The sequence below is a fragment of the Saccharomycopsis crataegensis genome (genome assembly GCF_037102585.1).
Source record: "Saccharomycopsis crataegensis DNA, jcf7180000000084, whole genome shotgun sequence".
NCBI classification, from domain to species: Eukaryota; Fungi; Ascomycota; class Saccharomycetes; order Ascoideales; family Saccharomycopsidaceae; genus Saccharomycopsis; species Saccharomycopsis crataegensis.
The window spans coordinates 3,642,265-3,670,259 of NW_027043829.1; the positions used below are offsets into that span (position 1 = coordinate 3,642,265).

The following is a 27,995-nucleotide window of genomic DNA, read 5'->3' on the forward strand; positions in this document are numbered from 1 at the left end:
AATGTTACAGTTTGATACTGGTATTGATTAGGGAATATCAGTAAGTGAAAGCTTCATATAATCTATCTATAATAATAAGAAATCTTTTTTATTTTATTTTATTTTCTTAACTGAATGATGAATCTTTGACTATACCAGACTATACCATGATAATCTAAAGCTCTAGCACTGTGCGATACAAATGATGGATTTTTAAACATTTGCTGATAAAAGGAAGGTGTGACTTTAAAGAGCAGAAGTATTCATAAATTATTAAATAATTTTTCGCTTTATATCACGTCCAATAATTTCAGAATAAATATAGTTACATATTTACAAAGGCGTCTATACTTGGTAATGAGTTCTTCACTCTCATTCTTTTCATCACTTTGATACAATATCATTCCCTGGTTTACAGATCACAAGGAACTCTACAACTTATCAGTGAAACAAGTTTCCGTTTTCCATTTTCCATTTTCCATTTTGCTGTTTCTTTTTTGAATGTTATTAAACTACATTGTGCATAATATTCAAGCACCGTTTTTGACAATACAACAAATTTCTACGGTAATCACTCTCAATATAATTTAGCTCCATATATTTACATGATAAATATAAACAAATATAAACACCCACCTTAAAGATAGTTTGACTTGACACCGACATTGAATTTCCCGAACTTAGTCACGAAAGGACTGTTGTGAACGGTGATGTTACTCTTTAAGTGGTTCAATTTATATTGATTACTCAACACATTACTGTTGTAAACCTTGTTTCTGAAAGTACCTCTGAAAGACTTTGATTTCTGAGCTCTGGAAATGGCGGCCTTAGCTGGAGATCTACCCTTGGCAATAACTTGGGCACCAATAAGGTACTTGAACATGACCAATCTCTTGGAGATATTTTTATAATCAGAACCATAAATCTTACTGAGATCCAATGATCCAGATAAAGAGTTCTTTGATTGGGATACCACCTTGGCGATCTTGTCCTCGGCCGAGCCAATCAATTTCAAATTGTAATCGATGGCGGCAGTTTCATCGGCGATATTTGGCATACATCTGCTGAGTGTTCTTGGAATATTCTTCAAATAGCTAGCATTCTTTTGAGCTTGGTTAGATAAATACTTAGCAAAGATGACATTATTGTTTTGTGGGTAGATCAATTTCTTTGGAACAATTCTAACCTTCTTCCCATAATATTCTTCAAAAGTGTTGGCTAATCCACCTTTATCAGTAGTACCACAAAGGGTATTGAAAAGTTTATTGACGATTGGAACATAATACTTGGCGTCTTCATTGTAGTAGACGTTTGGAGTACGCCCCGAGCTGTCAGGGAAGTTGTTGTAATAGTAGAACGATACTTCCACTTCAGTAGTACTGTGCTTGAAAACTGGCTCACTGATATAAATTGGGCATATAGATTTTTTATCCACACCGGCTGAGGCCTTGGAGTTGTTAGCCGCGGTCTTATCGCCCTTCATGGTGACACTGACGTTTAAAAATTGTTTGATCAATTTGGCAACTTGACGATCCAAAATTACGCTGTTGATTTCATCATGCTTGTTGAACTTGAATACTTGGTGATTGAACATTGCCAAATCGTTTGGCGATTGCAAGTTGGTGGCCTTGTTAAAGTGCTGACGTCTGATCTCAGGAATGAACTTGTTGGCTTGTGATTGTTGTGCTTTCAATTTGTTCATGTTCAACAACATATTTTTCAATATGTATTGTTTATATTGGACTCCCAATTCTTTTGGAACAGACTTTTGCTTGAGCAAATTGCCCAAAAGAATGGCCTGCTTAGCCGCTCCTGCTGTGCTCATTATAATATGATGACAATAATCCACAGAAACAGTTTGGCAATAACCAGCAACCAGATGGTGATTGGTATTATCCTGCGGTTTTCCAATTTGATGAAAATTTCCAATCCGTCCCAGAACGGAGTTACCCGCGTGTCACTCGAAAAAATTTTTTTTTTTTTTTTTTTTTCTTCACGACAAATCACACTGCGAAAGTGAAGAGAGTTTGCGTGGTGGCCTACAACAATTGAACCCAAGGGGACAAAAAAAACATAGTTGAAAATGACCACTCTTGTCAAGCCAAATCTCGTTATTGATAGCGATTTCCAAGAAACCGTGGCCAATTATGGCTCGATCATTTCTTCGGTGTCGCAAAACGACGAAGTTTCCAACAAATTGAATGAATTGGCAGCTTCTGAAACTAGCGAAGAATTTTATCAACAAGTCCTTGAATCGGTCAGTATTTTGAAAGGTTTGCCAGATAAGGAATTAGAATCGACTTTGAACTTGGTGTTTTACTTTATATCCGAACCATTGTTTGAATCAGAATCAACACAAGAAGAAGAATCAACTTTCATCGCCAGATTCCAAATATTATTAAACCAGTTATACGAGCTTTCCCCATCAGCTAATCCAGTTTTCAACGACAGAGTCTCTATCAAATTCACCAGTGTTTTGAGTGTACTCTGTATTTTCTTCAACTTGATTGACGAGAAATCCAAATTGAGACTCGAAATTTTGAACACCATTGTGAAAATTTACGGGAAATTAGATCAAGACTCCGCTAAAGAAAACTTGTACCTTATCAAGCCATTATTGAAGAAATCTTCAGTTGATTCCACCAAGTTTGTATTTGAAAAATATTTGGTCGAATGCCAAAGTTCCGAAGACGAAATTATCAAATTCACCACCGCTCTTGCCAAATTGATCGAACCAGTTTACTTCAACGAAGCTTTAGTTATCTTGAAGTTGGCTACCATCAGATACGGTGCCAAGGCCTCAAACAGTGAAGTTATCACCAACTTGGCGATCCAAGCTTTGAAGACTCCAAAAGAAATTGATTTGAGTTACTTTTACCAATTTGACATTTCTAAAATTACCCACAAAACTGTGCTCGAATTATTGAAGTTATACACCGCTACAAAGAATAACTTGAAGGAATTCACTTCATTTGTCAATGACCACAAATCAGAAATTGAATCCGAATTATCTGTTTCATCTAAGACTCTTATTTCCAAGAAAGAATTCCTCATAATTGCTAACTTGGCCTTGACTGCTGCGGAATCTAACAATTACGAAGCCACCATTGAATCCGACAACAAGGAAGCAGTTAAAAAATTTTCTAACATTGCTCCAGTATTATCTTATAAACAAATATCCGATGAATTGAACTACCAAAACGATTTGGTCAAGATTGAATCATTGTTGATCAATGCCGTGAAGTTGAACATTTTCCAAGGTAAAATTGATCAAATAAAACAAATTTTCTGCATTTACAAAATCAACTTGGTGATTGTTTTGGGTGAAAAGGACGACGACTGCAGCAATAAATTGGGATCCAAGGAATGGAAATTCATCTTGGGTAACTTGAAAAACTGGAAGAAGAGTATCACTGAAGCCAGTGATATTATTGAACAACAAAAGAAGAAGTTGTCAAGCCATTAGGAAGGGAAAGTGTTATGAGATTATTATTATTATTATTTTATTTTATTTTTTTTTATAGTTGTTGAATTTTGCTTAATTCTTTAATGACTTGTTTTATTAGACTCGTTGACTTTTCTTGATGATTAGTTATTGATAAGGAATATGTAACTTCAATAATTGTGATTAGTGTCATTGGCCTTTGATATTTTTTTTTCTTTCTTTATTCCATTAGTTTGTACCATGTACTGTTTATGCAAATACATTTGTTTTCGTTTTCAATGATAATTAGGTACAGTATAATGATTTTAAAAATCATTGTTGGAACTTTACAATTGCAACCAATAAGAAGTCATGAGACAAAGAAGCATTTAATATGGCCATAAAAACATAAAAATATATACAAATTAAATCGAAAGTCAATCAATTTCGTCTTTTTGGGAAAATAGGAATTTTTAGATTGAAATACCCTGGCTTTTCTCACCTATCTCATGTTTTTCATCAACAATTCGTTTTGTTCTTGGAATCTGGCACCAACTCTTTCACTGTGTTTCAAGAACTTTTCGGTACATTTCAAAACACAACCTTCTTCTCTGCTGGTCAAGGTCTTGGTGGTGAAATCACTGACGCAATCGGTAAAACATCTTTGAACCAAATCAGAGTACAACTAAAATGCCATGTTAGTAAAAAAACCCCGATGAAATACATATAATACAAAATACCGAGAAGTTACAGTAGAAAATAATCTCGACAATAAATAAATCTTCCAACCTGAAAGTAAATTCTCAATATTGTTTATAAACTCTAACGTACTCTCATGAAATCTTTCATTTGTTTTTGTTCCACGAGTTTTTGGAACTCTTGTTGTTCACGGCCGTTTAATTGATCCATCTTAGTCTAGCGAATATTTTGTAGTAATTTGTATAATGATTACAACAATACCTTTTGGCGTCACCACCACCCTTAGGCTTTTACTTTTTTTTTTTCTCTTCCTTCTGAGAAATGAAAATTTTGCCCTCCGTTACGTAATCACATATGAGGCATTACGTAATATCAATAGCGACTCAGCTTTTTCTTTTTCTTTTCTGCAATTTTTTTTTCCTCTTTCTCTTCCTTGATTCAAAACGATTCTTATTGTTATTATTATTTTCTGTGCTGATCAATAGAACCCGCCCAATATGTCCAGTATGTCGTACGCAGAAAGAGCCACCAAGACCAGCAATCCATTGGTGAAGAAGTTGTTCACCATCATGGAGGAAAAGAAGACCAACTTGTGTGCTTCTGTCGATGTCCGCACCACCAAAGAGTTTCTCGAATTGATTGAAAAATTGGCCCCATTCATTTGTGTGGTCAAGACCCATATTGATATCTTGGACGATTTCACTTACGATGGCACCATCTTGCCATTGTTGGAGCTCAAGAAGAAGCACAACTTCCTTATTTTCGAAGACAGAAAGTTTGCCGACATTGGTAACACCGTCAAATTACAATATTCTGCTGGGGTTTACAAGATTAGTACTTGGGCCGACATCACCAACGCCCACGGGGTCACTGGTCCAGGGATCGTTGCTGGCTTGAAGGCTGCTGCCGAAGAAACCACCACTGAACCAAGAGGATTGCTCATGTTGGCGCAATTGTCATCGAAGGGGTCTATTGCTACCGGGGAATACACCAAGCAAACCATTGACATTGCCAGAACCGACAAATCCTTTGTGGTTGGTTTCATTGCCCAACACAAGGTCGAGGAGCAAGAAGGAGAGGACTGGGTTGTCATGACCCCAGGGGTAGGATTAGATGACAAGGGCGATGCTTTGGGTCAACAATACAGAACTGTGTCCGAAGTTGTTGGCAAAGAGGGCTGTGATATCATCATTGTTGGACGTGGGTTGTTTGGCAAGGGCAGAGACCCATTGGTCGAAGGAAAGAGATACCAGGAGGCTGGCTGGAACTCGTACTTGAACAGAATTCAATGAGTAAGCTCGTGAAAATTCCATGATGACTTTGTAATATATTTATCTATTGGGTGTAAACTATTGATCACTCGCTTGGCCGAGTCAGGTAGACTTTTTTTACCCCATAATCTTTTTTTTTTTTTTTAGGGTATTATCAATTATTATTCTTTGATCCTTATCAGAGAAGCAAAAATATACAGTACTACAAGCACAAAAACCATCCACAAATCTCCGATAGAATGCTTCAATTGGGTGACAGGTTACCGGTGGGGTTCGATTTCAGATATATTGCCTCCAGCAATTCGGAGGATCCAAGCTGTAAGTTCCCGGTGGTGTTGAAGATCGATGACAAATTATTGGCAGGGAAAACTATTGTTATGGTGGCAGTCCCGGCAGCGTTTTCTCCAACATGTTCTGACCTTCATATTCCGGAATTCTTATCGGATCTTCCGAGATTCCAAAAGAAGGGCATTGATTTGGTAGTGGTGCTCTCCAATAACGATGCGTTTGTGATGGATCACTGGAAGAAGCTGTTGATAAGCACCACCAACGTGGACTTGGCCAATTATAACTTCGACAAGCAAACTTTAGGTAAGGGAAGAACTCAAGTGTTGTTTGCCAGTGATTCCAACACCGAATTTTCTACGGCCATTGGGTTTACTCAAGATTCGACCAAGATGGGGATGGGGTTGAGAACTAGCAGGTACGCGATCGTCGTCAAGAATGGGGTGGTTGCCTATTGCAAAAGGGAAACCAAGCCTGGGGTCACAGTGTCTGGGTCTACTACGGTCCTCAGTAAGCTATAATAATATATTAATATTTGATATGCTTTTTCAGTCATCTATTGTAGTTATAATATAATATTATATATTAGTGCTGGGTGTTTTTGGCAGATAAGGTGCCCATAGCAATGACTTCACCCCACCACTGTTTTCTTTGTTTGATATGTCATCGTCTTTCACATACAACATAACAACATAATAAAATATAATATATATTGCCATTATACGGTTATAATGGCTTACGACCGTCCGGAAATGCCGCTACCAGGCGCTAAAAAACACCACCACTTGTTTGGGAACTTGGTGTCAAAATTCGAACAATTGAAAGTGGACCATCTCCAGCCAACTTACGATCAAAACAACAACAACAACAACAACAACAACAACAACAGCGACTACGATGATTCGATCTTCCTGACTCCTGTAGCCACAGATAATCCAATTGACTATTTTGGTTCAACATCTCATCCATTACCAATTGACCATGTAGTTAGCCAAGCGGCGCAATCCAAACCGATTGAAACCAACAAATTCTACGGCAATTTGATGTTGGAAGACCAAACATGCACCATTTGGACCAATCCTTATTCCCTTTCTTATTCTAGAAATGATCAGTTTGGGTTAGCAGTGTACCATACCACCGATGCCCAAAAAGTTTATGGGCCAGGTGATCCGGTCGAATATTACTTGAACCCCATTGGCATCAAATCAATTGTGTTATCGGCAAAAGAATTCGAATCGAAGGATGATGTCAAATTAACCATGGATAATTTGCAACAATTCAGTGCTGATTTAAATTTCTCGTACCGTGGTAATCCAAATGAATCGTTCACCAGCCCCGTGGTGCAAGGTATGGGGTTCATCACCGCAATTTATGAGAATTTGACGTTAGATTTGAATTCTGTAGTGGGATTCAAAGAATTTGAACGGGTTGGTCTACTGAATGAATTTAATAGTCTTACAAAATACAGGATCACCCTTTTCAATGATGTGGTTTGGTCATTGTACTTGAGTGGTGCCGAGGCAAATAATAACCCAATTCAAAAAATTGATAATAATCACATCACTTCAGCTGACAAATTCTCTAAAGTTACCGTTCAGATTTGTTGTGGTTTCAGTGATTATTATGACAAGGTTGCTGGGACGTATGTCACTTCAATTGATTTAAGGGCAAAACAGAACTCTGCTACCAGTGCCAACTACTGCTTCCAGTTCAATTCTACCGGGTCATCTTTGGTTAACCAACCAATAATGTGGGCATTTCCTCACCATATTGATTCATTTGCCACGACAATGGAAAACTGTTCGACGGATTTAATATTGGATTCTACAATTTGCGGGAAAATGAAGGCGTACATCAACGATAAATTCGAATTCGTCGAAAATGACTTGCCATCGTATATTAATTTTGAGGCCTGGTCGTCGTTGCCTACTTTCAACGCCGCTGATGTCAGTAATGGTCAGTACTATAACTCCAATGCTTTGAATAAAATCGCTGCCGCATTAGAAGTTGAAGTCAATGATGACGTTGAAGGCTTTTCTAATTTAGATTCGATGTATTTTAGTGGGAAACAGCTTGATAAGTATGCGTACATTCTTTATGTCAGCCATTATATTTTAAAAGACGCCAATAAGACCCAAATAATCATGACAAAATTGCAAAAGGCATTTGATAGGTTCATTCAAAACCGCCAAATTCTGCCGTTGGTCTACGACACAAAATTCAAAACTTTGATCTCCCAAGCTGGGCTTCACGGAGACCCGAACTTGGATTTCGGGAACTCTTATTGTAATGATCATCATTTCCATTATGGGTACCATGTCCATGCCGCAGCAATCCTTGGACAAATCGATCGAGAATTAGGCGGGAACTGGCTTGTCAATAATGAGAAATACATCAATTTCCTTATTCGTGATTTCGCCAATCCTACCGACACTGACGAATTCTTCGCGGTGAATCGATCATTCGATTGGTTTGCCGGTCATTCTTGGGCCAAAGGGCTCTTTGCGTCTGCTGATGGGAAAGACCAAGAAAGTAGCAGTGAAGATTATAATGCTTATTATGGTCTCAAACTTTGGGGCCAAGTGGCCAATAATCCAACGCTTACGTTCCGGTCGACTTTACAACTAGCGATCCTTAAACGGGTCTGTGACAATTACATTTTGATGAAGGATTCCAACCGCAACCAACCGCGTAATTTCATTGGTAATAAAGTCCCGGGAATCTTATTTGAAAACAAATGTCACCACGCGACGTATTTTGGCGCCAATTTGGAATATATCCAAGGGATCCATATGATCCCCTTGACCGCGGCGTCATCGTATTTTAGAAGCCAGGAGTTTGTCAGACAAGAATGGGACCAGTTGTTGGCAAACCATGTTGAGAAAGTGAATGATGGATGGAAAGGGATTTTGATGTTGAACACGGTGTTGATGGATCCGAAAATGGCGTGGAGTTTCTTTTCCCAGCAGAATTTCAACCGAGGATGGTTAGACGGTGGGATGAGTTTGACTTATTCATTGGCATTAATTGCAGGAATGGGTGGAGCGGTTTGAGGATCAGAAAAGTTGATAATTGCAGAACATGAAAAACGTATAGCCAGAGAGAGAGAGAGAGAGAGGGGGGGGGGGAAAGAAAAATAAAATAATAATAAATGAGAAAGTTATTATTATTATTAGGTATTTTTTTTTTTTTGAATTTATAGGGAGATGAAATAAATAAGAAAGTCATTATTGGTAATTAATTCTCTTTGAATTGGGGAAAGTAAGAGCACTGGGTTGACTGGGATTCTAGAATTTTTTTTATTCACAATTAAATTATTGATTGAGGGTTCCAAATTTTCTATTTACAATTATATATTAACATAATAATACAGAACACATAATAAATTCATTAATATTTGATATTATACACTTATAAACTTCACATTACAAGAAAAAGCAAAAAAAAACACAGGTGAGAAAGAAAGAGAAAATCTAATTATAATTTAATAGATCAAGAAATGAAATGAATTGAAAAAAAAAATAATAATAATTATTATTGGGAAAACACCCATTAGAGAAAGATGGATAATTTGCAACGGTTTTTCATAGTATTGATATTGTACAGAATCTCCAGAGTATCATTATCTGGTACTAGTAAAGATCGCAAATAATTCATCGGCTTCTAATTGATTTCTTGATTCCACCAAGTAGTTAGGTCTTTTAGGCACGGTGATACCATCCATACTCGGAACCGCAATACAAACCCCAGTTCTCCCAATTCTTGAGGTTGTAGATCCATCGATACTAGCATCAATCAAAACTTTTTCGGTTTTAAATTCGGTGATGACAAGATGGAACTTCTTGGATCCTGGAGAAACTCGGCGCATTTTCAACATGGAAATGGCGATAGGATTCCATTTACCGGAAATGCTGGATTTCTTATGGAATCTAATTTTTTTCACAATAGTTACCGTATCGTGGTTCGTACTAATCTTCAACCCTTTCAAATGGGAATTGATCGAGTTCAATTGAGAAGACGAAGAGGCAGAAGAAGAAGAACAAGAAGAATGTGGTGGAGTGATGGTCATTGGAGTTTGTGAAGATAGATAGCTTGCCCCCGATTCAGATTTAGGGGTGGAAACTTCAAAGTTTGCGGATATCGCAGTCATTGGTGGTTCTTCATACACAAAATCTCTTGAGACGCTGATGGTGAGATTAGGTTTCTTACCATATTCCGATGGTGGCACGGAAACAGAAGACGCAGTATCACCCGAGACACTAGAATTGACCCCGTCACAGAACATAGAGTTACCAGAATTGTTTGATAACTGTTGTCTAGTCTTTATCATCGAGTTATTGGTGTGATCTTGTTGAGCAAATTCAAGGGCTTGGAGCAAATTGATCGAGGAGGTATAATTCTTATATCTCAAGCAAACCAAATTGGTCTTCTTGGTGAATTCATTAAATGTTTTAAGCTGAACGTCAAACATCCCACTGGCATCATGAAGATCTTCAATGATATTGCAGGAATCATTCTTTGTTTTGGTGACGACACTGTTACTATCAACCGCCAAAATCACGAATGGCTTAATGGAAACCAAAGAAGATTTCAAGGAGTCACTCTTATAGAAACACAAATAACTTTGTTCCAGAGAAATAGCAACTTCCATGTACAAGAGTTCGTCACTGATTGGTGCCCAATGATTCAACTTCCAAAAAGAAACATGATAGAAATCTTTGTAGATAATAATGCAATTGTCAACGTTAGCAAGATACTGATCAGTAATCGATGCGAAACCACTGGCGGAAGCACTGATTGTAGGCTTCATCGGAGAAAAGTTTGGTTTGGCAGATGGAACTTGGTGATGCTTCTCAGGAGTCTTTGCGGATAACTCTCTTTGATGCTTGTCTTTTCTGGTAAAAGCATTTGGAATTGGCGAGGCAATTTTTTTCAAAGCATCAAACGAACCTTTTCTCTTGAGGGAAACTTTGGAGTCGTTAAGAATGGCGTCTTTGGATTTCGTCAACGTCGTCTCCTTGGATGTATTGTTGAAGGTCGAATTTGTACCATTCGATCTCACGGTGCGTACCGAACTGGCTCTTTGCATATTGCCACTAACAATACTTGTTTTGGACTCATTTTCCAGAAGATTATATGGCTTAGTTTTTTTAGCAGATGGAAGTGCCGGAGGAGAGAAAATCATTGAGCCATTAATCGGGGTGGAAAAACCAGAGGCTGGAGAATTCACAAAGGAAGTAGCAGGTGAAGCAGCATAATTACCACCAACACTGTTAGGAGTCTTTGCTGGTGACTTGGTGACAATTTCAAAATCAACAGACTTTCTTCTTCTCAAAGATAACAACCTTGAGCCCCGGAATTTCTTGGAAGGTGAAGCACTGAGAAATTTAGGCTCATACTCTTTCCCAAAATTACTTAGATAATTGATATTGTGAATAGATTCATCTTGCTCATCATCGGCATCATTATTACCATCATCGGCAGCGATTGGAGCACTATCACCAGCAATGCCTTTCCCAAACTTTTCTTTCAAGTAATCCTCTTTCGGAATTGGAATATCTTCATCGTCAGAATTTATACCATCGCCAGGTTTTCTAGTGGCGTCATTCAAATCAGCAAGTGAGCCATTATTCGCAGGTTCATCTTCCACAATCGCCTTCAAGTCACTATTACTGTTTTCTTGGTGAGTCAAACCGGTGACAAATGAAGAATTCGAGACAGTTGTTGTACGGGACAAGAAACTACTCTTACTTGGTGAATGGTTGCTACCAGCAAAATTCAATTTTCTTGGACTAGAAAATGTCGAGTTCATCGATCCGGATTGGTTAAGACTCGAGCCAAAAGATTCAGAATTGTTAATATTCAACTTGATTGGAGAGTCTTCAATAGTTTCGGTGACATTCTTATTATCATTGCTTGAGAGAGAAGAAACAGAGTAGTTATTTGGAATAACAATATTGGTGTACTTTGGACTTGGCAATGAAACAATAGACTCATTGTCAGTGAGATCACCAAGGTTTGGAGCAGGGTTGTTCAATATTAAATCATCAAATATCTTTTGTTGTTTGGTGATTTCCAATTGCATAGTTGTAGATACTCTTTTTCTTTTACCATTAATTGTGCTCAACCTCTTGGCACTACTACTGTGTTTCAACACGCCCAGAGAAGTATTACTTTGGGTTCTAACATTGGCGCCAATATTTTGGAAAGAGGTTCTTGATGATTTTCTAGAAATTCTAGGGTTAGAGCCCGATTTTGAGATCTTGGTAACCGAACCAGCCTTTGAAATGCCGAAATTCTCAGAACTACTAGCAGGCAATTGACTCCGTCTTCTGGCAACAACAGACAATCTTTTTTGAGATTCCGACTTGAATACCTTGGTTCCGTTTGTATTATGGTGATCAAGAGCCTTCTTTTTGCTGATCACTGACTTAGGAACAGAAGTAGAAACAGTAGCAGCCTGGTGAGCGCCACGATACACCACAGTGGTACCAGGGGTTTCCAACAATGGTTTAGTAATGGTGGCATTCTTCTTGCTTTCCATTGAGTCATCAGATTGCTTGATAACAGTAGATTTGGTGGTTTGATCCATACTAAAAATGAAGCTATCTCTCTTATTAACGGCAGTTGTTTCAAGTTTCTTTGATTTAGTGGATCTGAAAAACAATTTCTTGAACAATGGAGTACCATAAGACTTTTTATTCCTACCAAAGAAATTTGACAATGATGGTGATGCCGCATCCTTATTAGCATCAGGAATCTCCTCATTTTCCCCGATAGGTTTGCTGCCATCTTCTATATTTTGTGGTTTAGCAAACTCTTCATTTAATTGATCGACGGCTTTTGTCAAACTAATTTTAGAAGAGGATTTCTCATCATCCTGACTGGAAGAACTAACAAGATTTGCAGTACTTTTATTCTTGCCAAGTATTGTGAAAGCCGGAGTTCTATAGGCACTGATTGAGGCAGGATCACTAGTTGGCACTTGAGGCAAAGGAGTTTTTGGCCTATTGGAGGCGGTTGGGGAAATGGTACTTGCAGAAATAGAAACCGGAAGGTCTGGCTCGGTTGTTTCCAGGTTTGTTGTGGTCTCATGTTCTTCGGCTTCATCAATCGGGGCTTCCGAAATTAAGGAATTGACCGGATGAGAAGTTGGAGAAGTTTGAAGGTTAATGAAGTCACCAGTCGCAATGCTTGAAACTGAGGCCCTTGTAGACTTTCTATTGTAATTAGCAGAGTCTTTCTTGTTACTACCATCGTTGAAGAATTTATTAACCACTCTTGATACATCAGATGAGTCATTAAGCTTTGGGGAGCTAATGGCTGAATTAGTAGTAATCGAAGTCCAGTCACTTTCATTATCGTACAAAGACACGGCATGATCATCTTTCAAAACTTTATCAAAATTGTTGATTTTTTGGGATCTGGAAAGACGACTTGATCTGCTTGTTGATCGTGACACACGGTTATCATTTGTTGGTAATGATGAGGTGTTGGCCACTGTATCAAGGGTTGGGGTAGCGTTGTTGCTGTAACTGATTTCGTTGAAATGGAACCCATCAGAAGGTGGACTGCAAACATCCTCAGCAGCATTTTTATTAGCATTGCAATCAGACTCCAACTGTTGCAAGAATGAATCGAGCTCAGGAATGGCCATGTCACCAGAAAGCCGCTGGGCTTTATTTGAAGGATCCACGGAATTATTGAGAACCGGTGATGATTTCTTCAGGAATTTCAAAGGAGAAACTTGATCTTTATTTTTAATACTGGTGTGGTGTTGCAAATTGAACTTTCCAGGAATAGCATTAAAGCTCTTTGGAATGTTCAAATTGATTCCTAACGCGTCCTTGAATTCCATTTGATTTTTCAACATTTGATGCTGCTTGAAGAAACCTTCGGTTTGCTCGTAATAGAATGGGAATAATACTTTCAAGAACGGCAGCCAGTTATTGAATTGTTCTTCATCCAAAGAAGAAATTTTGATGGTAATCAATTGTTCGCTGTTGGGTGCGGTAGGATGAACCAAGACGATTTCATTGGCAGATTTATTGACCGATCTGATGGAAAGTTGATCTTTTTGGAATGTTGGGAAAATCAAGTTTCTGCCGATACTAGAGTCGATAGCACAAATTGCTAATCCTGCGATTTCTGTGAATTTGAAATCTAATGAACCTTTATAGCTTTCTTCAACGACATCAGTAGACACCATAGAAAATTCGGAAGTTTCGCGATTGTGAGAATTGCCGGAGCCTTGTTTTATTCCGGAGCCTTGAAGAATTGAATCGAATACTGTATCAATGATTTCGTCATTAGCAGCGCTCAATAAGTCTTCTCGTGATTTCATTTTGGCTAATTTTTCCAACGATCTGGAAGCGTGAGATTGGTGAAGTTTTGTGTAATCATTGACTGATTTGTCACTCAATAATATCAATTCGATGATTTTCTTATTGCTGGTGACTTCATTTGGATGATGGAATTCGAATTCAAAATAATCTCTTTTTAAAATATTATTGGGGTTGAACTGACAGGTGTGCGGGTCGATTTGTCGTAAAGTTTCGAGGTTTCTGGTCATGTTAAAGTTAATTGAGAAGTAATCGACATAAAGTTTTTCATTATTGAGGTAATCCTTGATGATTTCCCATTGAATCGATGCGAATTTTGATGCTTTTTGGAAGTTGTTGGTGATTTCGACAAACATCAAGCGTAGTGACATGTCGGTGAACTTGAAATCTGGCAAGGAGTTTTCAAAATGAAGCGACATTTGATAGAATTTCGTCAACAATTTGACGAGGGCTTTATATCTGATGAATGGCAATTTGGTTAAATTGGAGGTCATTTCCGGCAAGAAAGGGTCGTAATTGTAGTGTTGACAGTACGCGATGTAGTGGCGGTTGAATATCAAGCACCAATTGCTGACGTCTCGAAGACAGTAGATCTCGTCCAATTGGGACATATTTGACTCTGGCTTGATATATTTGTCTAATATTTTGTAAAGATCCAAATGGCTGCGGATGATGTTTTGGGTCGCGAGGACCAACGGTTTTCCCGAGGACGACGCGGATTGCGAGTAGGATAGGAGTTTTTCCAAGTTGACCAAGTATAGATTTTCATTATTTTTAAGGTCTTTCAAGTATTGGCTTCTGGAACTGATGGCGATGTCGATTTTCTTTGCTTCTGGGGAGTTAGTTTCGACGTTTAGTTCGTCAAGGACTTTCAATGACAATTTCGACACCGGCATTGTGTGGAATGAAGCGGTGTGTGTTTTTGTTTTTGCAACTGTTTATTTTTTTTTTTTACTATGTGATAGAGACGCGAAGGAAGGAAGGAAAGAAAGAAAGAAAGACAGAATGGATGAGCAATTGCAATTGATGAGAAGGAGAGGAAAGGAAGAAAGAAGAAATAGCACAATTTAGTATAATTTTCAAGGTCTTCCCAAATAATGGCTGGCGGTTGGAGAAAAAAAAAAAAAAAAAAAAAAAAAGCTTATTGCAAAAAGGGATGGATGGGAAGAAGTCTGCTGCAATGTTGATGGGGTTTTTTTACGCGGATTGCACCAGTTTTCGTCTGCCCGCGTTTTTGTGTGTCTGTACAGGGAACACCACCACCACCACAGGCACGCTCTGACTGGCCGCCTGTACTTTATACGGAAGATGTTAGATGTTAGATGTTGTTGTGTTCTATAGGATGCTATTTATATTATATTGCACTACATACTGATCCATCTTGCAACTGCTCGATTACTCAATTACACAATTCAATTGCAAAAGTCCCTGTCCAATTTTAGAGGGCCGTGCTACGTTGTTTAGTCTATATTTATCCCTATTATATCGTGGTTTATTAAGGAACTGATTGATTGACATCTCCACGAACTTACTGCCGATCTCCAGACATTTCACGCGTCATTTTAGGCAGATCAAACGCACCGCAACCAAACCCAGTCACCATATATAATATATTATACATATATATATATATATATATGTACCAATTAGTTACTCGGCAGCATCGTCAATTACTACGTGGGTGTGTGTCAAGTATCTGAAGATCTAGGGTTGTATAATGCTTACATACTCTCTTACTTACTCTCTTGTAGCCAAAACCAACCAACCATTTCCAACGCTTTGATCCACCAGCCATACATTGTTATTAGCAGGGCACTTGCATCATTAGCACCATAAATATTTAATATTTAATGTAATGCATCCGATGGGCACTCCAGCACCGCGGGTCTTTCCCTCCCCCAGCCGATAAAAAAAAAAAATAAAAAAAGATCCGATTTTCTATCTATAACTGTTGCCATCACCATTACTATTGTCATCTCCATCACAATGATCAAGAAAGGTTATAACATAGCAGCAGAAGAACAAAAAAAGCAAAAGAAAAGAGAAATCAATAAGAATAAAAACAAGCTCAAACAACAACAACAACAACAACAACAACATCATCATCATCATCATCATCATCAGGACCAGCCCAAGTATCCCAAACCTTCTTCCATCACTGATGACCGGAAATTGGGACCCAAAAGTGTATTCTTCGACCCTGAATTAAACCCCCAAGGCATAGCCCCACATGGGCTCAAAAACCATTACTATCCTTTGAAATACTCCCATGATTACCAGGCCGCTGACAAAGTGAAATCGATCCCATTACCCTCGGAACCCGTCCCGAAATATTTCAAGTTCTACGAGAAATCAGAATCATCATCATACCAAGCCCCAGAGATCATCAATGAAAACGCCAGTACCGGGGGACTAGTACCCACTGCATTATTGGTAAAGAAACGTCAAAGAAACAACCAAAAACAACCAATCAATGACAATTCCAAGAAAGTCAAATTAGAAACTGTAGCCGATGATGAATATTGATATATTTAGATATATTTAGATATATACAATATATATCTCGATACTAAATTATTCTTACAAAACAAATTATACAAGAAAATGAATGTCGCATATATATATATATATATATGGATTCTATAAAAATAACAATTTGAATAGTACGACCATGTCAACAGGAAAGTCCCAGAACAAAATAGGAAAGCAAGCAACATCAACCAACCGAATTAACATTCTTATAGATGATTATATTAAACACCAACAGCAAACATAAAAAAAAAAAAAAAAAAAAAAAAAAAAAAAAAAATTGATGAAAAAACAACAAAGATACCCCCAAACAGCGGCTATTTAACAAGAGAATTAATTCAAAGAGACAGAGATATTTATAAGGCGTTTTCTCTTCTCCTTCTTTATGAAAGCATATACATACAAGATAAATTACAGGCCCCGCCAAAGAAAATGAAGACAAAAAAAAAAAGAAAAAAACAATGAAGAAGGAACAAAACAAAGCAAAAACACAACAAAAAAAAAAAAGAGTGAAGAAGGAAAACCACAAAATAAGAAGCGACAACCCATGGAATTCACAATAAATCCATTTCCACTTCTCGTTATTCATCAAAAGTTATCCGAAAGGAATCTGATAAGAATTTCCCAAGTACCAAACATAATGATACTATTTGGAACGGTTCTCATCAAATGAGGTGTCAACCCCCCATACATCGATGCCAACCCTTCTTCCTTGACAATCAACCCAAAAGATTGAAATACCCCTTTGTACTTTAACTTCCCATTTTCCATTGGTGCTTGTCTCATTCTGGTTCGCACCACTTCGTGAGGATAACTGATCATCGAGGCACAAAACTTGGCACACCCAGCAGCCCCCGATCTGGCGGCCCATTCGTTGAAATCATCCCAACTAGATCTGACATAGTTTGGGTCTTGGGAATTTTGGATCGATTTTTTTTTCAAAACGCTCTTCATTTGTTCGTAAAGCACCCAATGGATCACCCCTTCACACGACCCCAAATACGACGCCGTCAACCCTTTGTATAACGCCCCCACCCCTTCATTTTTCACCACTTTGACCAAACAATCCCACGAATTCTTGTATTGTTTCGCCTCGCCACTCTTACTCTTATCCAATTGTAATCTGGTTTTGATCAACCAAATCGGGTTGGTTGCCGTACTGGTGGTAATACCAGCACACGCCGCTGACACCAAATGGATCCAGGTGGCCTCGTTGTTTTGATTGAAGTTTTTACTGAGAAATTGCTTAGTCAACCCGTAAGTAAAGAAATTGATCGATCTTGCCGGAATCACCCCGACCAAGTTTGGCCCCAACCCTTTGAACAATGATCTAACCCCTTCAACTTTGTAAACGTTCCCCAAGATTCCAAAAGTTTCTTTGAAATGCTGGGCACCCTTTATGATGGCGTTGTTGGATTTGATGGTTTGATTGTAACTGATTCGGTACACATCCGATTGCAATCGGGTTTTCACCACGTCAAATGGGCAAGTTGCAATTGCCCCCACCATACCACCGAGCCCTCCAGCAACAAAATGAATCCAAGGGCGGACCTCTTTCACCTGTAGCGCAAGCTCGTCTTGTGATAATGATGCTTTATTACTGACATTTCCGGAGATAGCGTTCAATATGATCGGCTCCTTGTTATTCAAATTCTTTTCATCTGAGCCAAGATAAGGCATGGAATTAATTGCCTCTTGTTCGAGAGAAGCAAACCGCTCTTTTTCACTGAGTCTCGACATCTTATCTTTATTGTAAGTTAAACCAAAGTAACCATAAAATTTCTGTCAGTTTTCCACTGTTCGTTTTGTTTTGCAATCAATAACTCTCTGGGTGATCTTCTTTTGAATATGAATTTTTTTTTTCTTCTAGAAGTATTAAATACACCGGAATTTACCTCCCAATAATTCTCCCTCGTATTCTTGATTCAAAAAAAAGTGATGGTTTGAAATATAATATATTCGTTATATAATAAAACTTTCACTAAAAATTTTTTGCTAACATAAGATTTTTTGAGCTGCGTGAAAAATTTCCATTAAGCAATTTTTCCCAATTTTTTCCAATTTTTTTTTTTTTTTTTTTTTTTTTGTGTAATATATTCATTTATCAACCTTAACTACAATAGATACAATATTGAGTTTTGGAAAATGCAGACAAAAGAAGTTGGGCTTTCAAAAGAAAGAAACCAAAATTGTTTAAAAGTCTTTCTTTGATCAGTTTACAAAACTAAAAAAGATATAAAATACAGAACGATAAAAAAGGAGTTGTAGTTATTATTATTTAAACAATTCGAAAAATTTCATGAAAATAAAGAGGGAGGACATAATATTTTTTTAAAATCAGGAAAGAGTTTCAAATTATTTATTCATCATCTTCAGCACCAGCGTTCTTGGCAAGGTTCTTTCTCTTAGCTCTACCTGGTCTACCACCACCGTATGGAGAAGTTGGAGCAAAGTCAATGAATTTTTGGGAGTCTAATCTAACCATGAAAGATGGGATAGAAACAACTTGGGAACCGACAGCAATGTGTCTTTGTTGGATCAAAACTCTGGCGTGGTGGATAGATCTGGCCAAACCCAACTTGAAGACTTGGGTTTGCAATCTTCTTTCCAAGAAATCTTCAGTCTTCAAGGCCAAGACGTAATCCAACTTCATCTTGTCTTCTGACAAGACACCAACTCTGACCAATCTTCTAATCAAAGCATTACCTTCAAACAAACGCTTTTGGTCCTTTTCGTCTCTGGTCAACAAGTCTCTGGCAGCACGACGAATCTTGGACAATTGGAAGTTGATTCTGTAAATTTCGTGTTTGTTTTTCAAACCGTATTCACCAGCCAATTTCAATTCAGAGTCCAAACGAACGGATTCGTATGGACGCTTTGGAACGGAGTAAGTTTTAGAATAGGTTCTTGGAGCACCTATAAGAATTGTTAGTAAATTGAATCGAATAAACTGATATAATATAGAATTTAGGAGCTTGGGAATTCAGAAAAAGGATTCAACGATATTAAGGGGAGCTATTATCCAATAGTTTTTAGTTTGCTTTTGATACCTGAAGATAAGAGAAAAAAAATTTTTTTCTCTCTTCTCACTCAGATTCTAAAGCATATTTCATGATCCACAATGTAATGATTGATATTGTCAATGGTATTCCTATCAAATGTATTTCTTGATATTGTTCTTTGATTGAAAAGTTTCAATTCCAGCTTTATCTTTTGATGATAATAATCTTCTTCTATCGAAACTCAAATTCGGAAAGTTCTGAGTTCGAAAACTTGGTATAATTGGTTGATAGATTTGACTAAAAGTCTTGATATTGTTCTGAATGATATTGATTATGTCCATTCTTTCAAGTTGATTCAAAATATTCGATTAATTTTTTTTTTTCTTGTTCTTCTTTTTCGTCCCTTGTTATCTGTTGGGCTTGTCGTTTGAATCCTTATTTCTTCTTTCCCTCCAACTGGTTCAATAACTCTCATTCTCTATATTAGCTTTGATGTTGTTAATTTCCAATACGTACGTGGCATGTTGACTTAGTTACTCTTTGAGTTTACCCTTTGACACTAATCAAGATATATGGTGGGTCTCAAGAAAGGTTGTGTAGTTAATTTTTCAATATTCATTTTTCTCACTCTGCTGCTGCTGCCGGTGTGCGTGGGGCAGTAAGAGGATGTCCGTTAGTCACGTGTGTTAATCACAAAAAACTGATATCACACGTCACGGTAGAAAATCATACATGTGATATGCACACGAGTCTATATAGGGCGTAAATGATAACAGGCGACAACAAATCGAGTAAACTGGGGGTCAGCTATTAGGGCTGCGAAAATGAAGGAAGTGATGACAATATAGGGCTACCAGTCAGCAGAACACATAGAAAGCTAAAGGTATTTTCCAATGGATTGAGCTCATTATGAGTACTAAAAGAGAAAAAAAAAAAAAAAAAAATCCCATCCGTCAACAGTAAATGTGGTTGTTTCCCTTCATATCTCCGCTAGCTGTTGGGGGTAGGCGTATAAGTGATGGGGTTGTTCCTTTTATTTATTTAGAAGAAGTATTATAACAGCCCATACTTTACATACAACTGTAAAAGATACTATTATTATGTCTTTGATGTTTCACGCAGATTCATCGAAAATATCCTGTTACCCATAAGAGCATTTATACTCCACCAACACGGTCAAGAAAGAAAGTCGCCATGGGCTTTTGCCAGGCCAAGGTCTTTAAGCCCTGGCGAAATTTCATTACTATTTTGATAAGATAATTGAATTAGTATCTCAATCCTTAGCGTAACCGGAATCTTTCTTTGACAAAACAGAACTAAGATGGTGCTGAAATAGACCATCATCATTGACTTATGCATGTTGTAGATAGCTAACAACGTGACCAAATATTTGAAGTGAAAAAAGACACACAGTGAGACAACCTGTTTGGAGACACACTTAGTCTTAACCAATTGATTAGTATATCCATATATTTAAACATTCAAGCCAACTATCAACATTACAATTTCCAACCTACTTGCTATCCATATCATTATTATTTTTTCTTTTTTCTTTTGAACCATTTAGCCTAACTCCAAAATGTCTCAACCGCCTGCTGGTCCACGAGGAATCACCCCTCAAGCCCAACAACTACCGCCACAATATGACTATTCGAGTGTACCAATAAACGAACTCGAGGCCACCCGTATCAAGCTCCTCAGCTTGACGCGATCATTACACAAACTCCAGCACGAAATCGCCCAAGGAGCAACACTACCACGCTGGGAATCGTTACATAGTCAATATAACGTGGTGATCACCCAATTAAGCGCGATATCGGCAGAAATATTCCAAAACTACGATACGTTGGCCAGTCGAAACGTGTATCCGTTAAACAACTTCCCGGTGACCCAGCAAGAAGGGCTATTGACGACATTACTCCGGAAAAAACCGTCTCCGGAAGTTACTGCGTGGATCGAGAACGCCGAGGAATTCATCACGAAATTAGGAGTCGACGTGACAAAACATAATGATGATGATGAAGATAAGGAAGATTTCATCGAGTCGTGTTTGGAGATCATGGAAAAGGAAAAGGAAAACCATAATTTTTTCAGTGTGTTCACTCAACAGGAAATCGATAATGGGTTAAACCAACAGCCCCACCCTTACAAGATCAACAACAAAGTTGATGAAGATGTCCCAACAATGGGAATGGATGTCAATCAAGCATTAAATTTCATTTACACTGGTAAATTATAAAGATGTCAATGAATAAATAACCTGCATATACGATTGCCAAAAAAAAAAAAAAAAAAAATAATCCTTCTTTTATATTATATTCTATATTATACAATTTACACATTCCCCCATTATCCGATTAAAAATTTGATTATTTTTCTGTAGATTTCCTTGTTATCGTCAGTGATGGCATCCAAATATGTAAAGAATTATCGTTGGCTACCGAACTCACCAACCAATCATCATTAGGATTCCAAGATAAATCATTAACCCCCAACATATGCCCACCATGCACGAACAATAACTCATCAGGGTTGTTATCCTTCGCCAAATCCACTCCTTTGTTATTACCGATTTGTCCCAAATCCCACAACTTCACCAGATTATCATCTTGGCCACCGCTAGCAAGAATTTTTGTCTGATTCGGGTTCCAATCAACTACGGTGATCGACCCATTATGCGCATGTTTGATAGTATATTCTGGACGATTCAAATTTCTTAAATCCCATACAAGAATATTCCCAGACGAATCACCAGTAGCCACGCAAAAAAGGCTGTCGTGATTGAAACTTAAACTATTGATTCCAGCATCATGGCCCCCATAATTCTCCAGTACTACCGAATTATGTGGTTTTCTAATATCACTGATTTTCAAACCCTTATCTTCGCCAACCGACCCAAAAATCGAGTCATGTTTGGGAAGCCATTTCACATCATTCGCCCCGCCTTCGTGAAGTTGTGAGAAAGTATTTTGTGGGGATAATTCTTTAGTCTTGCTGTCAAATGATAATAGATCCCATAGGGCCACATGGCCGTCTAGGGCCGCCGATAATAAATGTCCTTCTTTCTGCACATTCCAAGAAATCCCAAACCCTTCACATTGATGATACTTCAATCTAATCTGTGGCTTGAATGGGTTTTGATCGAGAGTTTTCACCGATGAGTGTTTGGTTCTATCAAAGACGTACACATTCCCAGTATTGTTGATGGTCGCGATAAGATCCGGTTTTTGCGGCATATACCGGGCCTTGTTGATTTCTCCTTGATGGTGTATATCTAAAGTGTTGTTGAGTTTTTGAAACATCGATCTATCAGCGTCGGTGGCCATGAATTCCTTGGTATCGGGGTCATATTTATCGAGCGAGGCGAGATTTTCCAATTTCTTAGTGGTCAAACTTGAGAGTTTCAAACTTTCCTCAGCATTCCCCGAAGTGAAGGTCCCTGATAATAAACGATACGTCCGAGTATTCTGTACCGGGTTGGTTTCAACATCTGGGAACCATTGCACCGTCAATGATGGCCAAGTCAACGCACTTGTTTGAAGGTAATCATAGAGATAAGGGGCATTTTTCTTCCATATGTAATATTTTTCTTTTGTAGCCTCGGTGATCACTGACAGCAGCGGTTCTTCTGCTTCATTTATTGTGGTGTTCATGGTGACCAGCGCCAGAACATCATAATCGTTATCTTGGTCTTCTTGGATCATGCTTGGAGAGTCGATCGAAATAGCTCCCCCCGTATCATCAACAGTTTCGATATCTCTATCCGATATAATTTCCACTTCCATTATATTATCTGATTTCCGTTAGTTATTTTTAAAAGAAAGATTTCTTATGGCTTTATCTTATATTGTGATCAAATTGACACGAAATTTGGTGATTTTTGTTCTTTTTTTTTTTTTTGTTCTTTTTTTGAAGTACGCGTAACAACAACCTCTTGATGGTAAAATAAGCTACAAAAAAATTATAGGGTCAATAAACTACAAGAAGAATCATATTAAGAATAATAGTTATTCTGGCTATCATTATACCGAAAAAGAAAGCATTATTATATCTATATGTATACTACAAAATTAGAAACGAAACTCGATTACCCATTATCATAAAAAGAACCAAAAAATGAAAAACCCAAATAACCCCAACTGATGCAAATATTATTTTATTTTTTTTACACCCTTTTTTTTTTTCTTTTATTTATCCATAATTTCTCTCAGTAAAGTATCTTTTGTATTGTCTTCTGTACCCATTGCTTCTGAGCATTCTTCATTTTCTTCGGTCTTCATCAACCGGCTCACGTCATCTAATTTCTTCCGCACATCTTCAATACTAGATTGCACATTCTCAAAATAGTCCTTGTTGTATAAATACTTCAATTCTTTGAGCCTGTCCAAATCAATATCGAATTCAAACCAAACTTTCTTTTGGTCAAAGCTGCTGTCCAATTTTTTCTCCAACTTCTTAACCGAAGTCAACAAATTCATCTGAGTTTTCTTCAAGTCTTTCAAATTGTTTTCATATTGCGGGGTGAAGAACGAATTATTCTCAATTGCTTCATTTGACATTTTTTTAACGTCATCCAAAACGTCAATCTGCGTCCATAACTTATCTTGGTAATTCACCGTTGGCTGCACAGAAGGAATCTTATCCACTTGGCGAGGATACTCTGTATCGTAGGCATTATTAATATTGCTATTGTTATTACTATTATTATTATTATTATTATTATTCTTGGAATTTTTCAAAGCAGAGCCGGTTGCTATACCCAAATCAGAATAATCACGGAAATAAAACGAATCTCTATTGGAAGCGCTACTGCCTCGCTTCGAGTCATCAAGATTATCTCCCGCCGCGTAGCTTTCAAAAGCAGGCCCCAATTCTGCTCCTTCATCAAAAGTATAACTCTTATCCCTGAAAACATTGGTGCTACTAGACTTCGATATCTGGGGGCTAATATCGTATCTCCCACTACCTATGGCGGTGCTTCTTCTGGGAATCCCTGCTTTAGGTCCCGAGCTGCCATACCCAGCAAAGTCGGCACTAGTTTTTCTGAAATTGAACCTTGATGCTGGTTGAGAACTACCAGTGATCATCGGTTGGGAAAAGGCTCGTTTTTGTGAGACGCTGGCGAGATAATTGTCATCTTTGGTCGATTTGCTCACGGAGATCTGGGATGTGTTGTGAGGATCATAATCGTGGATACTGCTAGACCCACTGATCAGTAGCTCACGGTCATTTCTTCTTGGTTCGTATATAGGAGAGCTTCTTATTCTCTCTAATTGGGACATTTGCCTTGGTGTTGGAAAGAGAATGATTGAAGTTCAAAAGGTTTGGTTCCATACATTGTTGATTTATCCGCCTTTTTTTTTTTTTTACGCCTTCACGTGCACTACAGGATATGGTGTACCATATCCGTATGGCAATAATATTATCATTAATCGTTTATAATATAATATAATATAACATAATATGAAAGTATAAAGAGTCGTTAGAATTTTGGTCTAGCAGGATCCCAGGGTCCTTGGAGCTCGTTCTTATACTGTTGTAGGAAGATAAAGTACCCGGGACAAAAAAAGATTATAAAGAAGTTGATGGAAAACCAGCTGAAAACAATGATATAATTCTGGATTATTCTCGACATCAACATACTGACAATGGCAAAGTACACGATCCCAAGCCACGAACATATTGTATGGCTCAAATTCTTTCTTAGTCTATATTGGAATACCGGGAACAACCCGTACACTTGGATAGACACCAAAATAAAGCAAAATACCGACATGTTGGAGCTGAGTCTCGAGGATAATACAATCACGTTCGAGAACAAGATGTTCGTTGAGAGCACTGATGCCCGGTATTTGATTTCTTTAGAGATATCGAACTCGTAATTATGACAGATGACATTGAAAATCGTCAACCAGGTGCTAAGGGCCCAAATCGAGTCCGACGAGGTGGATTTCGTCAAAGATCTAAGCACGGGAGACAAGGTCAAGATAGTGAACACGATCAAAAGCGATGATTTGAGGGTCGAGAGCTTTTCTTGGAGGTTACCACTGACCTTGTTTTTTAGAATCGCCAAAAAATCCCAGGCAAAGTACCCCAATATTGTGAGCAACGAACAAATCAACGTGGGCATGTACGGGGACCAATTGCGGTTGTAGAGCCCGTAAAAGATGATTATGACGATGGAGGTATCGCACAAGTGCATACTAATCAAGCTGAAGTCACTGACAAGCTTCCAATACGAGTATTGTGATACCGTGGTGTTTCTTTTCAATTGGGACAAGAACGACGAATCGACGTAGTTATCAGGATAGTTCTGGTCCAACCACATGAGTTTCCGCCATGGCTGCTTGTAAGTTCGGGGTTTTTGTTTTGATTGTGCCACCAAGTTGCTGGAGGACTGGAAATGTCTATTGGACTTCATATATATATATATATGTTATGCGGTGGTATGATATAATATAATATAATATAATATAATATAATATAATATAATATAATATAATATAATATAATATAATATAATATAATAAAGATGATAATAATGATAATGAGATATTTCCAAAGGTTTTTTGTCTGGCTGAATGTTCCGCGGTGGTGGTACACTGGGTTTGTTTTTTTTAGGTGCAAAGGGTTGCCCTGCCTCCTTTCTTCAAAATTGTTTTATTAAACGATCAAAAATTAATAATTACCTTCACTGTCGTCATCACCATTATCATCATCATCATCATCATCGTCGATCGTCTCACTTTAGATGTCCACAGCAGCAGTAGAGGATTCTTTCACCGGACCAAACTTGAACATCACGTTAACATGTCCTGATTGCAAGACTTACCCACCGCAGTTGATCGAGGCGTACGCCAGTGGCGACTTGATTTGCTCGCAATGTGGGTTGGTCATCTGCGACCGAATCATCGATACCAGATCAGAATGGCGTACCTTCTCTAACGATGATCAGAATGGTGGTGATCCAAGTCGTGTGGGTGATGCCCTGAACCCGCTTCTTGATGGTGATCAATTGCAAACCTTGATTTCCTTTGACAAGAAGGACTCTAGAGCCAGCAGAGAATTGAATAGAGCCCAGAGCAAGAGTTTGGTCGACAAGAAGGACAATCAGTTGGCAGCGGCATTCTCAAAGATCTCGCAGATGTGCGAGACCTACGCGTTGCCAAAGATTGTCCAAGATGCCGCGAAAGAGGTGTATAAGTTATCATACGAAGAAAAACCTCTTAAAGGGAAATCGCAAGAGGCAATCATGGCAGCGGCGATCTTCATTGGTTGTAGAAAGGCAAATGTCGCGAGAACTTTTAAAGAAATCTGGGTGTTGACTAAAGTTCCAAAGAAGGAAATTGGCAAAACTTTCAAATTGATCAAAAAGATCATTGAAGAAAAGGGTCACAGTTCTAACAGCACTAACCCAGAATCTATTCAAACCACACAAACTACTGCAGAAGATTTGATTCGTAGATTCTGTTCACGTTTGGGTCTCAACAACCAAGTCACTAATGCGGCAGAGTACATTGCCAGAAGAGTTAAAGAATTGGGCGTTTTGGGGGGTAGAAGTCCAATCACCATTACTGCTGCCGTGATTTACATGGCAGCAACTCTCTTTGAATCTGACTTGAATCCTACCAGAATCTCTTACAGCACGGGGGTTAGCGAAGGTACAATCAAAACCAGTTACAAATTGTTGGCTGCAAAAAAGAAGGAATTGATCGATCCATATTGGATCACCAGTGGGAAAGTCAAGGAAAATGCTACTGTGAAAACTGAAAAGTAGGGATATTTTTTATTGTTTTTTTCACATTTTTTCTGTCGATTGGCTTCAATGTGGGAGGCTTTTGTTTTCTAAGCATGAAATAGGAAATCGCTTGATTTTAAAATTCTTGTGAATATTTTTTTTTTTTTTTTTTTAGACTCCCACCCCATGAGTTTTAATGATGGTGGTCAGTATTAGGTTGTTTACTCCATCCAGCTTTGTAGTGAATAAGGTATTTTTTTGGTTATTATGTCGTTTTTGACAGAGTTATTTTATACCTTTTCTTTTTTTGTTTGTTTTTCGTTATAGGTGAATGAAATATTTATTCTATATAGCAACAATCTGGCTGTGTAGGAGGTGGAATGGTGAATTTAACAGATAGATACCATTCATTCAGTTGCAAGAGATGGATGGTGTGAATAACAATCACACAAAATTATATCCTCACAGGGTGTGTCGCCCTCTATTGAAAGCCCCTCCAGAAAAACAAGGCTGAAAACAAAAACATCGCTTTTTTTAAAAAAAAAAAAAAACAGAAGAGGTTGTTGTTTTTTTTTTTTTTTTTTTGATCTGGAGAAGATTTATTACAATATTCCCCCCATACATCATATTTGCCAATCCCTTTCCTGCTTGCCTTGCTACTACTGCTTATCACTTGCGATTTCTCGTATTTTCATTTTATTTATACAAGTTGGGTCTTATCACATT

General features: G+C 38.0%; 15 protein-coding genes across 15 annotated transcripts; 7 read left to right on the plus strand and 8 right to left on the minus strand. All coding sequences in view use genetic code 12, as the record gives it.

Annotated features, from left to right (window-relative positions):
• Positions 1–616: 616 nt before the first annotated feature.
• Positions 617–1,804, minus strand: DASC09_045270 (mitochondrial 37S ribosomal protein uS3m VAR1; the record flags this gene model as incomplete). Its single annotated transcript, XM_064998126.1, has 1 exon — positions 617–1,804. The coding sequence occupies one exon, from the start codon at positions 1,802–1,804 to the stop codon at positions 617–619; it is 1,188 nt and encodes a 395-aa protein (XP_064854198.1).
• A 258-nt stretch (positions 1,805–2,062) lies between these two features.
• On the plus strand, positions 2,063–3,445 carry DASC09_045280 (uncharacterized protein; the record flags this gene model as incomplete). The annotated part of the gene is made up of 1 exon (XM_064998127.1): positions 2,063–3,445. The coding sequence occupies one exon, from the start codon at positions 2,063–2,065 to the stop codon at positions 3,443–3,445; it is 1,383 nt and encodes a 460-aa protein (XP_064854199.1).
• Positions 3,446–3,905: 460 nt separating this feature from the next.
• Positions 3,906–4,312, minus strand: TIM9 (protein transporter TIM9; the record flags this gene model as incomplete). Its single annotated transcript, XM_064998128.1, has 2 exons — positions 3,906–4,088; positions 4,235–4,312. The coding sequence occupies 2 exons, from the start codon at positions 4,310–4,312 to the stop codon at positions 3,906–3,908; spliced, it is 261 nt and encodes an 86-aa protein (XP_064854200.1).
• Positions 4,313–4,599: 287 nt separating this feature from the next.
• On the plus strand, positions 4,600–5,394 carry URA3 (orotidine-5'-phosphate decarboxylase; the record flags this gene model as incomplete). Its single annotated transcript, XM_064998129.1, has 1 exon — positions 4,600–5,394. One exon carries the CDS (start codon positions 4,600–4,602, stop codon positions 5,392–5,394), a length of 795 nt encoding a protein of 264 aa, XP_064854201.1.
• A 218-nt stretch (positions 5,395–5,612) lies between these two features.
• DASC09_045310 (peroxiredoxin family protein) lies at positions 5,613–6,179 on the plus strand (the record flags this gene model as incomplete). The annotated part of the gene is made up of 1 exon (XM_064998130.1): positions 5,613–6,179. One exon carries the CDS (start codon positions 5,613–5,615, stop codon positions 6,177–6,179), a length of 567 nt encoding a protein of 188 aa, XP_064854202.1.
• Positions 6,180–6,389: 210 nt separating this feature from the next.
• On the plus strand, positions 6,390–8,711 carry DASC09_045320 (glucan endo-1,3-beta-D-glucosidase; the record flags this gene model as incomplete). Its single annotated transcript, XM_064998131.1, has 1 exon — positions 6,390–8,711. The coding sequence occupies one exon, from the start codon at positions 6,390–6,392 to the stop codon at positions 8,709–8,711; it is 2,322 nt and encodes a 773-aa protein (XP_064854203.1).
• Positions 8,712–9,280: 569 nt separating this feature from the next.
• Positions 9,281–14,896, minus strand: DASC09_045330 (uncharacterized protein; the record flags this gene model as incomplete). The annotated part of the gene is made up of 1 exon (XM_064998132.1): positions 9,281–14,896. The coding sequence occupies one exon, from the start codon at positions 14,894–14,896 to the stop codon at positions 9,281–9,283; it is 5,616 nt and encodes a 1,871-aa protein (XP_064854204.1).
• Positions 14,897–15,986: 1,090 nt separating this feature from the next.
• On the plus strand, positions 15,987–16,526 carry DASC09_045340 (uncharacterized protein; the record flags this gene model as incomplete). The annotated part of the gene is made up of 1 exon (XM_064998133.1): positions 15,987–16,526. One exon carries the CDS (start codon positions 15,987–15,989, stop codon positions 16,524–16,526), a length of 540 nt encoding a protein of 179 aa, XP_064854205.1.
• A 591-nt stretch (positions 16,527–17,117) lies between these two features.
• Positions 17,118–18,269, minus strand: RIM2 (Rim2p; the record flags this gene model as incomplete). The annotated part of the gene is made up of 1 exon (XM_064998134.1): positions 17,118–18,269. The coding sequence occupies one exon, from the start codon at positions 18,267–18,269 to the stop codon at positions 17,118–17,120; it is 1,152 nt and encodes a 383-aa protein (XP_064854206.1).
• A 619-nt stretch (positions 18,270–18,888) lies between these two features.
• Positions 18,889–20,054, minus strand: RPS9B (40S ribosomal protein uS4 RPS9B; the record flags this gene model as incomplete). The annotated part of the gene is made up of 2 exons (XM_064998135.1): positions 18,889–19,445; positions 20,048–20,054. The coding sequence occupies 2 exons, from the start codon at positions 20,052–20,054 to the stop codon at positions 18,889–18,891; spliced, it is 564 nt and encodes a 187-aa protein (XP_064854207.1).
• Positions 20,055–21,110: 1,056 nt separating this feature from the next.
• Positions 21,111–21,770, plus strand: MED8 (RNA polymerase II mediator complex subunit MED8; the record flags this gene model as incomplete). The annotated part of the gene is made up of 1 exon (XM_064998136.1): positions 21,111–21,770. One exon carries the CDS (start codon positions 21,111–21,113, stop codon positions 21,768–21,770), a length of 660 nt encoding a protein of 219 aa, XP_064854208.1.
• Positions 21,771–21,900: 130 nt separating this feature from the next.
• MSI1 (Msi1p) lies at positions 21,901–23,316 on the minus strand (the record flags this gene model as incomplete). The annotated part of the gene is made up of 1 exon (XM_064998137.1): positions 21,901–23,316. One exon carries the CDS (start codon positions 23,314–23,316, stop codon positions 21,901–21,903), a length of 1,416 nt encoding a protein of 471 aa, XP_064854209.1.
• Positions 23,317–23,718: 402 nt separating this feature from the next.
• Positions 23,719–24,813, minus strand: DASC09_045390 (uncharacterized protein; the record flags this gene model as incomplete). The annotated part of the gene is made up of 1 exon (XM_064998138.1): positions 23,719–24,813. One exon carries the CDS (start codon positions 24,811–24,813, stop codon positions 23,719–23,721), a length of 1,095 nt encoding a protein of 364 aa, XP_064854210.1.
• A 200-nt stretch (positions 24,814–25,013) lies between these two features.
• On the minus strand, positions 25,014–25,952 carry GPI2 (phosphatidylinositol N-acetylglucosaminyltransferase; the record flags this gene model as incomplete). Its single annotated transcript, XM_064998139.1, has 1 exon — positions 25,014–25,952. The coding sequence occupies one exon, from the start codon at positions 25,950–25,952 to the stop codon at positions 25,014–25,016; it is 939 nt and encodes a 312-aa protein (XP_064854211.1).
• A 330-nt stretch (positions 25,953–26,282) lies between these two features.
• On the plus strand, positions 26,283–27,308 carry SUA7 (transcription factor TFIIB; the record flags this gene model as incomplete). Its single annotated transcript, XM_064998140.1, has 1 exon — positions 26,283–27,308. The coding sequence occupies one exon, from the start codon at positions 26,283–26,285 to the stop codon at positions 27,306–27,308; it is 1,026 nt and encodes a 341-aa protein (XP_064854212.1).
• Between the last annotated feature and the right edge of the window lie 687 nt (positions 27,309–27,995).